Below are 12,455 nucleotides of genomic sequence, written 5' to 3' on the forward strand. Positions count from 1 at the left end.
TTTGTTTTCTGGCAAGAAAACATCTGTAATTTAATAAACACTAGACATGAATTTAATGCCATACTGTGCAACATTCCAGGCAAGGAAATAACATCTCAATGGAGACAAGTAAGTAGCAGACTGTCCTCCAGTGTACCTTTAAAACAATAGGCATTTTTTAAGGTTATGGCACCAGTTTAAAACAGTCCATTATCATATACCACACATGCTGCTAGATCTGTGCTCTCACCCACTCACTTTTATTTCAAAACAGAGCTATACAGTACAAGTTGCACATGAAATAATTTAGCCTAGGCTTAACTCATTCGTTTTTGATGCAGCGACGTCATAAAAACTGGGAAAAAAAAGTTTCAGAAAACGTTTGGCGCCTTAGTTTTGAACAACGATACATCCAAACTGCAAAGGGATGTAAAAAAAGACATAATGTTTTTAATCCAGCTATGTACATTTACAGTCTATTTACACGTTTAATATGCACGCACATTGGTATCCTTCGGTCTTGCTGCCATTCGCTGATTGTCAAAAAACATATGACTAGGCATGGGACAGTGTAGATATGAATTATAATGCTGTTACCAATACTAAAATAACAATAGGGGTTAAATAACATTTTTAAAAGTCTTGTAACTTTTACATTGGCTGTAAGGAAATAAAATGTGGGGATTCCTTGATTGATACTTTGCAGCTGATGTCATCAACATTCCTTGGGGGTGTGATGCTATCTGTAGGCTCTACTCTGTCTGAAGCTCTGTTCTCAAGTTAGACTTTAATCTGAGCTTTATTTTAGCACAATCTGATCATAAAGAGTGGACTACAACAAGAGAAATGATTTGTGTTGTTTAACAAGTTCTTCTCAAAAATATTACAGTCAATAGCTAGCAAGCATTAGCCAACAATTTTCATTTAGTCAGTCTCACCTTTTTTTGTTGAACCTCAAACACCTAAACAGGATCATAACCACACCTATTGTGTACAGGCTCCTGGAAATGTGTTGTTTAAATCCTTTTAGCATTTTTTTCCTTCTTTTTAGATTAAAAAAAATGTTTTGGCTATGTATGTTAATGTGTGCATTGTATCAAAATGGTAAGATACCATGGTGCAGAACACCCCCAGTGCAAAGTATCAATTAATTGGCTGCATTATCAAACTGTTTTTGCCAAACTACTAACTTGACATCATGGCCCATTTTAAATAAATATGCTTATTCAGTAATAATGATTTATCATTATAAATAAAACAGAAATTAGAGACAAATTATACACTTGAATGTTTTTGAAAACAGTTGGTAAGTTTTCTGTTATTGGCCATTCATTCTGTAGCTTCTCAGATGGACCCATTATAAATACCCATATTTGGTAGCAATAGTGTTTGGGTTTACAAACAGATAATATTACAAATGTCTTATGCACCTTTAATTTTTGTTTGTAATATTGTAACAACACAATTGAAAATATTTTTGCTAAATTGTTTGTTTTTACATTAGATTTAGACAGTTTAACATTTTAACAGAAAAGGAAGTACCGTATTTCTAGTTTTTCATTTGTAAAATAATTTCACCTGTCTTTTAATGTGAAACATTCCTCGTCTAATAACATGTAATATCAATCCTATGCAATTAAGAGCACCATTTTGCTTTTATTTTTGCAACAAACGTGGCTACCAACATCAACTCTGTATGAAGATAACTAAAAGTGTGTTTTGCCAGAATAAGTTTAAATCCTTAGTCGTAAAGCGCAAGATTTAGTTCTGGTTTTGGCTTAGATTTAGGCCTAGTTTAAACCAAGTTCCTCTTGATCATCAAAAGTACTTTAGTATAAGTTACTCCAGTGCTTTGTTCTGTTTTTGGTACTTTCATGCCATCACTTCTTTTACATGGACACAGTATTAACAAAGTGTGTTAACACTGTGATTACTAAGACCTCAGTGAGACCAGAGACCGTCCCATGCCTAGATGTGACAACTGTGGACTTTCCATCAGGAGCTTTAATAGTGTCCTTTCACTCTGCTCCTTCAGAATCAGACCTACACTATCCGTCCAGTGCTCCGGGGCTCCGCTCCTGTGACATCCCCAAAGTGAAGTCAGAGCCCCTCAGACCCTCAAAGCCAGATGCCCTCCCGTCCATGCCAGGCTTTCTCTTCAGCTCCTCACACTTCCTGTATTTACAGATCTGGTGTCCTCTCTTGCGGTTGCGGCAGCTGCTGCACTGTTCACAGTTTGTCTGGCGTCGACATGGAACGCACTCGCCGCACCTCTTCCTCTTCCTCCGGCTGCCCCCCGCACCACCCACAGAGCTCGGGGAGAGACCCTCCGCCCCCAGCCCATCTGAGCTGTCCGCTCCCAGGGCCGCGCTCCTCCACTGGCCCCCTCCCATCTGGAACCCTGTCAGAGGGAACAGAGCTGGACTGAAGGGGAACCAGGCACCCAGGTAGGGCTGGTAGTCCGCCCCAAATCCAGGTGAGTCGTCATCTTCCTCCTCTGGGCTGGAGCCGTCTCCCCTCTTCCCCTCTGCACTGTCCCGCCTGGTCGCTCCGGGCTGGGCCCCTGCCTGCTCCGTAGAGGCTGGGGTGAGAGCAAGGAGACCTGCCCGCATCAAAAGCTCCGCAGCATGAGCCAGGTGCAGCCCGCTGGGCGACTCCCACATGTCGGGCCACACTGCCACTGGAGCCCTGCGTGGTTTGTGGGAGGGCTGTGCGGCCTTCTGCTGGGAGGCCTCTGAGGGTGGGGGGCCCTTCACCTCCGGGGGGCCACTCATGTAGTGGGACAGGCTGTAGGGGTGACTGGAGCGCCTCAGACTGGGGCGCAAAGGCTCATGGGGGATTTTGGTGCTGCTGCTATGGGCCTGGTCTGGAGACGAGGGGCCCGCCATGTCGACCGCCGTGGACATGGTGTGTTTGGGTTTGTCCTCTTAGACAGTGGGACGAGGGACACAGGGACAGAGAGGTCGGTGCTGCTGCTGCTTCAGCCAAAAGCCTTGGCCCGGGTCCCTATTCCCATTCTCTGCAGCTCAGCCCTGGAGCACTGGAGTGAACAGAGACACAGGTTAAGAATAGAGCACTGCTGGAGGGACAGTCCACACACAGCAATGTAACGCAGCCACACTGGCTCCTGCACCAGGAGTGTCTCCAAATGTTAAAACATAAAGGATTCAGATGTGTCTAAACGCTTTTAGTGTCAAAACAGAGGAACAGCCCCATAGTAGAGACAAGCTGTGTGCCCTGGCCATGATTTCCGCATACAGGAGGCAGTATCCCTTTAAGAATTTCACGGTATATCAATGCAATCAATAACAGAGCGACAACAATATGCAAAGATATGCGCATATGCGCAGGTCAAATGTGGAGCGCGATTTTCAAATACATTTTGACGACTGCTGTTATGTGTGCCAGCTGAAGCTACAGCTTATCAGAGCCACAGCGTACACCGGAGCGTGAAAAACAGGCTGTCTTTTGTCTGGTATCGACGACAAGGAGCGAGGTGCGCAACGATGCAGTGCGGTGGGTAAAAAAAGACCACAGTATATTCCGTGTCCGCGTTCATTAAAACTGTCCTTGTGCTCAAAAGTGTATGTATATACCGTCAAACAGCGCGTGCTTTCATCTCCCCGCTGGTCACTCGCCCCTGTCGGTCAGTCCCGTGTTTTTGAGGGTTACCTAAGACGACGGTGCTCGACTGACGCCACGGCGCTGACCACAGTCCGAGTGGTCGCTGCGACACGGCGCGCGCACGAAAAGGCGACAAACAAAAACAGCTCAAATCAACAGGAAGTGAGAGTGAAACACGAGGCTTACCTTCACGAGTCCGGCTGTTTTCTTCTGTCAGAGCCACGATAAAGTCATAAAGTAATGGCCGCGGCTGGAGCGAGGCGGACGGCGGAGCTGCGGTTCCTCCTCCACCTCTCCGTCCCGGAGGGTCTGAAACACTCGGCACGGAATTTGGGGGCGTCGCTCAAAACGCGAAGTGGACTCTGCAGCAGCCGCGGCCACAACGACCCCGGGAAGTGGACTGAGGCTGGCCACGGGACCGGGGACCGAGGAGAAAACAACTTACGTCCATATGTGCGTGTGGAGCTGTGCGTCAGGGCGCGTAAAGACCACACAACATGGTGAATCTCATAGAAAACGGTTAAGGATCTGTTCGCGGAAGTGCCCCCTGCTCCTGCACCTGAATGACCCGCAGCTCAGAGCAAAATAGTATCAACAAAAGCAGAGTGACACCGCTGTCTCCAGCGAGATTTGAAAGGCAAATAATGGCACACCAACACAATACACGCTGGTAATTACTTCACTAACCTATGGCCAATGCTACCAGGTGTAATTTATGCAATTTGAAGTGAAAAATCTGGTTAATTACACTATACCAAGACAAATTACATGTTTTGTATTGAATCTACAGTCTACACATGTTAAACCATATTCATAATCACTTGTTATTTGATCATAACTATAAAACAAGATGTGAGATGAAACATTCTATATTATCAGAGCCTTTTGTAGCAGACCCCTTGTACAGAGATATAGAGTTAGTATTTTACAGTCCTGGCTCTTAAATCAAGTCAGAGCTGCTGTCACTGAGGCCACAGTTAGCTTCAAAACTAAACACATGAGTTATGGCGTGTATTGCTGATGAATGGATAACTGGAGCCCATCTTTTACAATATAGGACTAGATCAGGACTAGAGCAAGGCCAAACCAAGCCTATATTTGGACTCAACCTGGGATAAAACTAGGACAAATGAACCAATGAATCCTTAGCACAGTTGCTATAGCAAATTAACAATTCAAAACACTATTGTCATGTTGGCCATAGTAAAGTTCAGACAAAACATATTGGTAAAATATAGAGTCAAACTAATATTCCATTTTGTGTGAATAAGTGACACAATTATCCCTCATGTATGCAGTTTGGAAATCCAGTTTGAATTTGAGCAGGCCAGTAATTTTCCCCGTGTGCAATTAAAGATATAGTGACTGTGCTGTGTAGAGCAACATGAGGATCATATTTTAGAGGCTGGGTTGACACCATTGACGGTATATACAATTTTTTACAGTCTATGGCTCACACACATACATCACATCAAAACTGAGAATAGACCCAGAACTAAACGTGAACTAGACCAGGACTACAACAGGACCAAACCAAGCCTACATCACAACTAAACCAGGATCAAATCCAGACAAAATCTCACAATCTTACAATTATTCATTTTTGATTATCGTTTTCCCTGTCTAATATTGGTATTATACAGAAAATACATACTAAAGCAGATTATAAAGCAAATTGAAACCTTGCATGGTTATCTTTTCAACGTCGCAGACAGGGATAGATATTTACCGGTACACTTTTTAACTGATTAAATAGTTCAATGTTTTGTGAGTGTGCAAGACCACGTTGAAATGACAATAATTCATTCATTCAAAAAGTCAAAGTCCCCAAAAAAACTGGATCAAATTTTGTATCCACACCCACTACTGGGCTATTACTACTACTACGACGACGACTACTAGGTTAATAGGCCTACTACAACGCTACTGCCAAATGTACACTTTTACCAAACTAATTATCTAATACAAGATCAAAAGTATGTCCACACTCAGTGATATAATCTATTATCTTCTATTGTCTTAGTGATTAAACTATTAAGCCTACAATAAAATAGAGTCATTCATCTTCAGATGTCTTGCCTTTATCATGTTCAGTAATAACAGCCCCATTCATTCATGTTTTTATGGCTACTCCCAGTGGCAGTTACACCTCATTTCCGGGTTGCCTTTATATGATGCACGTGCTGTAGTTGCATTATTCATGCTCGTGCCGCGCTGTAAACACGGGGCTGTCAGTTTAAGGTGACTCCTGTCTCACGGCCGGAGTCCACTCCACCTCTTGTGAGACTCCTCGGATGCATCTGGCACGAAGCCAGCGCGGCCGTGCGTGAGGGCGCGTGCATGTGTGCGTGTCACTACGGGAGCAGGGGCCCACCGCGCTCACGCGCACACACGCTGTCTGGTCAGGGGTATCCGCGTACACACAGCGTCTTCTAGCGGTCAGCCGCGGACACTGCCCTGCGTAACAAGGCCATGGAACCCCCGGACACTGCAACGATGACCCCCATCTCCCCCCGCACCATCTCCAGAGGCCCGGTGGAGGTGACCAGCACACTATACAACTACACACGGCTTTGTGCGACTAAATAAGAGTTAGACACACTCCTAATTAGTATAATTAACAGGTAATTTCAGTAAATGGACCAGTGACGTCACATTTAATAACATCACTATTGGGCATATGGGCACACACACTTACTAACATACCGCAATACACTGCACATACACTACTCCACAGGTGGAATGACAAACTGTTATAAGTCTGTTTGGGCACAAATCTGAGGAGGCTTTAACCAATAGAAAAACACGTTACTGAGAAAAGGGAAGCATTTATTTTATATTTCACAGAACGTTATACAATTTAACACCAACAACTCCTCAAACCAGCAGAGTGCACAATGATAACATTCAAAAGTAAAGCAGCAGTCACACTATATGGGGACTTAAGTAACTCATAGACGTCCTATACACTGATAGCTTGGGATACACAGAAAAGTACTTGGTAGTTGTACAAAATAATGTGATGGGCAATGATTCTTGAGCCCCAGTACTGGTTCAGATATCATGAAGACCAGATTTAGTACTGGTTTAGACCAAGTACCTTATGCTTGTGAGGGGTAAAATGTAACTATTAAAACAACTTGTGTACCTTTGGACATAAATACAGTTTACCAATTAAGCTTAGTCCTTTGTTTTTACATTCTGCTTTTTAAATTTGGTTTTAGTCCTGCTCATTAATCACAATCTAACTTTTTACAAGACTGTAGTTCTCCCCAGTGCAGAAATAGTAGAATATAGTATGGTATAGTGCTGTCTTTAATATTATGTTGTCTAGTACAAATTCCAGTGAAGTTCAACACCGTTCTAAAAATATTCTGCAAAGGTCCATAATGTGCATTTTTCCGTCAGCATTTAATACCAATGCTAGGTTTTAGTTTAGACCTTCTTAGGTGCGTTCACATTTGCATAATCCTCACATCAAAATTGTGATGAAACCTGAACTAATCCAGAAATTATACCCGGACTGGATAAGGTCTAATTATGGACTTAAACAGGACCAAACCAAGTCTACATCTGGACTAAACTGGGCTAAATCCAGGACTAAACAAGGACAAGTGTGACGTGCTCTTCAGTTTAGTCCTGGTCAAGTTTGGTACCTGATATGGAAAATTTCAACACATTACGAAGCTGAAGACAATCTTGACTTGAATCATTAGTGACAACCAGTGAGCAAAATGACATCATGGTCTATTAGGAATACGTCCTCCATTGTTTTGTGAGAGAGACAATACTGTCTTGTTTCTGAAAGTTGTCAGTGATTGCTTTGAGCATTTCCTTAAAAAAAAAAGAAGACAATGTACGTTACAATTTCGTGGATCTGTTCCTTAACTTAAGTACATGTTAACGAATAGAAGGGTTTAATAAAATAAAGACACTGAACACATTATTGGAGTCAAAATAGGGCTTCAATTGGTTTGATGTAAAATTACCTCTTTAAACAAGCTGTTTGTGCAGGTAAATCAAGTTTCTAATTCTTTAACTATTATTAAGGCATATATTCTGAGTCTGTATGGCAAAACTATCCAAATATGGATATATGGGTCTGGTCAGGTAGGGCATCTGGCATAAAACCTGCCATTAGAGAGCAGATACAGACTACAGCGAGCACAGATACAAATCACCATTTTAAAACAAGCAGTTTGAATAATGCAAACTTGATTTAACTTCACAATTTATCAAGGTAAACATTATGTGTGTACAGCAATGCAATCCAATCAAACCTATCATGTATAGATATATGGGTTAGGTAGGGCATCAGGTATGAAATCTGAAAAATGTCCATCAGAGTGCAGATATGCTACAGTGACCAAACAAAAACAAAAAATCAACAGACCAAGATAACATCTATATTATTAAGTAATTATATTTGAACACACAGTAAGCAGCGTTGAATGGAGTTGAGAATTATGACAACTGTCAAAAACCTTCAAAGTTTTTACAATTTTCAAATAAGATCATAAAAGATACAATATGACAGAAGGTGTGTAGTGATATCTGTAGGCCCATTTAAATGAGTACATAACTGTGTTCTAACCCCCACCTGAACCATGTTACCTGAAGGATTGTCAACTCATCTTCTCATCTTTATTTTCCCATCAGCAGACAGACATAACATAACTAGAAGTTCACAATATTTTCTTTGTAGTGCGATGAAAAATATACACCTTTTTGGTTTGATTTTGATACTCTAATGCTAAAAGCAACACTGTATTTTTAAGGGCATTTAGTGGTTTTTGATCGAATGAATAAACTATGATTCCTTTTTCTTGATGATGAGCGGTCCAACGTTGTCTCCAGTTTCTTCATTGTGTTTGGCATGAGCCCCGTCGCAGTATGGGAACTAAAATCACAATAAAATATATTTTTAAAAAACAAACAAATGAACAATAGACAATCCTTATGTTTGATATAAAAGACGAGGGGTGAGGAGGCAATAAAAACATATTTAGCAACGCAGTCAGACAAATTCAAAGTAATTATTATACACCGTTTATTGCTGTCAATGTTTGCCTTTCAAATCAATAAAAGGATGGATAGACACCTCACAGTTTAAAGTGCAAATGAAACGGTAGACTACTCATTCAACAGAAATGTAGTAAATATATTTTTAATATATTATATTTAAGATTTATTAAAATGTTGCCTAGGTTTCCCTGGTTTAACAGTTTTAGTAAAAAAATATAAAATTTTACTTCTACAATAGTTATGATTAGACTAATAGAAATGTGTTAAATTATTCTTTAAAACGTCTGAAAAACATTTTTACTGCACATAAATTGTCCCTGCATTTTGGATGAAATTCTGTGAACCAACTCAAGATAGAGAGATTATTTATAGAACGCAGCACTACTTTTCTTGATTTTTTTTTTCCAAAACTATGTTATACAAATACTTGACTTGTGTAAAACTGATAAAAATGAACTACGGGTACTATCTCACCAAACGAAATTACTTAACCTAAGAACATGTCATATGCATCGCACAGCTAAAAGAATCTAGTATCATTTCAAACTTACCATAACGTAGATTGACAGAAAATGCCTATACATCCATGGGTTTGGAAAAAAATTCTAAAAATTACCCAAACATTTTCAAATTCAAATGCTGAATAGAAATGGGTGTGGGTGAAAATCATAATTTAGGCCTGTTTACAAAGTACATTGACAATCCTAGCCTACTTATTCTCCCTCTAAAAGGTTAACTTATGAAAGTACATACATCGCTTACTATGAGGTACAAAATCATGATTACTTTTACATAATTGAGCAGCCTTATGTGCACAGATTAACTTTAACAAGTGGAATACAAAAACATACAAACCTTCTTGGACTTCCAGCAGCGGCAGTACACAGCCTTGGAGCCGATGTCCTCCATGTCAAAGCTGTGCACCACTTTGGGACTGTCTTTGTTAATGGCTCTGTTCACCTGGTCCTTTTTACAGCAACGCTTCTGCAGGTAATGACTGACCAAGAACCCCCCCACACCAGCCACAAGAGCCACCGGGACTGCCACCAGCAAGTGCTCTGAGGAGAAGACACCGTTAAATATTATGGCCAAAATAAGAAAATAAAAAATAAAAAACCCTTACAGATAGGTATTATATAGACTTAATATTGTGATATACATGTATATATAACTCAGTATTTCCGGTTAGGTAGCCATAGCAAAAGAAAATGTAATTCTGTCAACTGGATAAAAATTTTGGAGTGAGGACATTTCACAAAGCCTCTTGGATACATGGTGAAACGTCTTCACTCCAAAACTTTTGTCCAGTTGACAGAATTACATTTTCCTTTGCCATCACAATATTAAACAAAATTAGCAAAACTTGCAATATAACTGATGCTTGACAAAATGCTACATAGCCTGTGGCTAATTATATTAGCTTCAAAAAGCCATCCGGTCATTATGAATAGGCAACAATGCCCCACTCTTGTGTCCACAACACGAGAGCGGGTCCAAGGGTTAGATGCAAAGAGAGTGCCAAGCAACCAGCCAGCCATGATTCTAAATATAACACCTGGACAGAATCAGAAATGTCAATGCATAATTAAAATAAGTAATAGGAGACTTGGGTACACTAAACGCACTTTATTTGGAAAGGTGATAGTCACTTGGGCTTGCAAGTACTAATGTAGATCAATGAAGCTATTTTGTATATGGCTTCTGACTATGATCAGATGCAAAAATGTGAAGAAAGAAACAAATACAATAAAACATAGGCTACATAACCACACACATCTCATTCTGGACGTGACATGACAAAACACATATACAAAATTAGAATGAGAACATAAAGCCTAACTCCAAAACTGAAAATTATAAATTTTGATACATTTCTCACCCTCAGTATTACAACATGATTTTTATTTGAATAATTTAATTAATTTAATCTCTAAACAGTCATTTTTGACCAGTGTAATCACTTTTATATTGTAACTACGAGAAACAAGCTCCCTATATTAATGTGGAACGGCCTCATTTATTTCTTAATTGTAAACTGTGGTGAGTAAAATAGTAACACGTGATCAGGACTGGTTTATAGACTGGAGTAACCACAGTAACCAACAACAAAATGGTAAATTGCTTTTTAGGCGTATTCAACCGTCAACCAAACCACACGTCAAAATGTATTGTATCATTATGTTTTGCTGAGTCATGCTGCTCATGTGTTCACTACAGCCCTCTTCAACTCGTCCTGAGCGATTAGTGAGTATATAACCCCTTTCTATGGTGCATGGAGGGGATAATCCAGGTCCAATGAGCATCACATGATATTGGGACCCACATGGCCCCCTTGCAAAGAGATTACATTTTCAAGTACAGTGGTTAGCAAAAGGCTACTACAACTTAGCTATAACTCACATTCAAATACCACTGCTTAAAATAGGGTTGTTATTTAAGAGTGTAGCTGCGATGAAATCATGAGTCCAAACTGTTTATAAGACATGATAAAGTTGGAAAACTTACTTGTGGCTGCAGACAACTGCCAAAGTTAGCAAGCGGCTAAACGAACGCTAGCTATACATGACTTCGCAATGCAAAACAAGATAAAGTAAGCCAATATAAGATGCTTTGTACAAATTTTTTTGTTGTTAAGTAATAGCGCCATTTTAAGGTGAACTGTGTGCCCAGGAAACATATCTAGGTGTGTTGTTGACATCAGGCGAAGAGGTAATATTGGGTCAACTCGTGTGTCAAGTTACAAAACATAAACACTCTTCGCGCTAAATCGCCAGGCTTTACCTTTGGATATTCTTAATCCGGACGTCTGTGGCACTGCGGCTGAAGACATGATTTATCAGGACAGCGTGTCAATCCTGTTCACGGAGTTTGGGATGCAGCAGAAGTGGCAGATGAAGCAAGGTCAAACCCGGAGCCTTATCTGAACTCAGTGCTCCAGAGCGTCAGAGCGTCAGAGCTGTGCGTGCTGCGTCAAATGCGGAAGCGATTATCAATACACTTTAAAATTATTTTATTATGATTATGCAAAAATACAAAATATATTACAATTTTCATTCCTCATACTAAATTTGGTTGTGATAAAAAAAACAAGTATTTAAAAAAAACCCATATAATTTGGATTTTACACAAACGGCAAATGGTGATTTGTAATCTATATAGCCATCAATCGAGTATGATAAATATATTATTTTAGTATTATTTATTTCCAAAAAAGGTATTAATGTAGAGTAGACGTTTAGTATTATTCCAATAATACATTTTCTGTTTTTAAAAAAAAAAAAAAAAAAAAAAAAAGCCACAAGAGGGCAGCATTTACCTCAAATTTGAGCTCAAATTGAAACCAAATATCAATTCAAACTCGTCCATAAATACAAATGTACTTTATAGAAAAGGTCAAAGCCGACTATATTTTCCAAGAAAGCTAAGGTTTTTAATGTAAACAATAAACTACTGCATATGTTTTATCAGGCGGTAGTGGCTAATTCTGTTTTTAATGCTGCAGTCAACAGACTGCAGCATTAAAAACAGAATTCTCAAAAAAGAGATCTTAGGAGACTAGAAAAACTAATAGAGGGTTGGTTCAACTATAGGAGTAGTTTAGAGACTGGTTGAGGTAGTGGAGCAACGGACAGGATCAGTGCTATACTGAACATAAACCATCCCCTGAATTCAGCTTTTGAACAACAGAGCAGACAGTGGATGTCTGGGATGAGTGAGCTGCAGGACAGAACTTCTTCTGGACAGCCATAAGCTTATACAATAAGGAGGTTTATGGCAGATGAAGATTTGAAGAGACCTACAATCTGAATTTCCCCTTGGTGATAGTC

The 12,455-nt window shown here is 40.1% G+C and overlaps 3 protein-coding genes across 3 annotated transcripts in view; all 3 read right to left on the minus strand.

Moving 5' to 3' along the window:
- Positions 1–12,455, minus strand: part of psd2 (pleckstrin and Sec7 domain containing 2) — a 288,837-nt gene that overhangs the window by 136,554 nt on the left and 139,828 nt on the right. The window lies entirely within an intron of this gene.
- Positions 219–4,238, minus strand: cxxc5b (CXXC finger protein 5b). Its single transcript, XM_033973559.2, has 2 exons — positions 3,790–4,238; positions 219–3,019 (listed from the first exon to the last, which is right to left on the minus strand). The coding sequence occupies exon 2, from the start codon at positions 2,883–2,885 to the stop codon at positions 2,028–2,030; it is 858 nt and encodes a 285-aa protein (XP_033829450.1). The 5' UTR covers positions 2,886–3,019; positions 3,790–4,238; the 3' UTR covers positions 219–2,027.
- zgc:110843 (uncharacterized protein LOC541492 homolog) lies at positions 6,415–11,592 on the minus strand. Its single transcript, XM_033973565.2, has 3 exons — positions 11,410–11,592; positions 9,484–9,686; positions 6,415–8,503 (listed from the first exon to the last, which is right to left on the minus strand). Exons 1-3 carry the CDS (start codon positions 11,456–11,458, stop codon positions 8,414–8,416), a joined length of 342 nt encoding a protein of 113 aa, XP_033829456.1. The 5' UTR covers positions 11,459–11,592; the 3' UTR covers positions 6,415–8,413.

This window comes from Periophthalmus magnuspinnatus, chromosome 10 (genome assembly GCF_009829125.3).
Source record: "Periophthalmus magnuspinnatus isolate fPerMag1 chromosome 10, fPerMag1.2.pri, whole genome shotgun sequence".
Taxonomy (NCBI): Eukaryota; Metazoa; Chordata; class Actinopteri; order Gobiiformes; family Gobiidae; genus Periophthalmus; species Periophthalmus magnuspinnatus.

Coding starts and splice junctions, on each gene's coding strand:
- cxxc5b (XM_033973559.2), bottom strand. CDS start 2,885: ATGTCCACGGCGGTCGACATGGCGGGCCCCTCGTCTCCAGACCAGGCC.
- zgc:110843 (XM_033973565.2), bottom strand. CDS start 11,458: ATGTCTTCAGCCGCAGTGCCACAGACGTCCGGATTAAGAATATCCAAA. Junction 9,687..11,409: donor CGGATTAAGAATATCCAAAG/GTAAAGCCTGGC, acceptor TCTTCTCCTCAG/AGCACTTGCTGGTGGCAGTC. Junction 8,504..9,483: donor GCTGCTGGAAGTCCAAGAAG/GTTTGTATGTTT, acceptor TTGTGATTTTAG/TTCCCATACTGCGACGGGGC.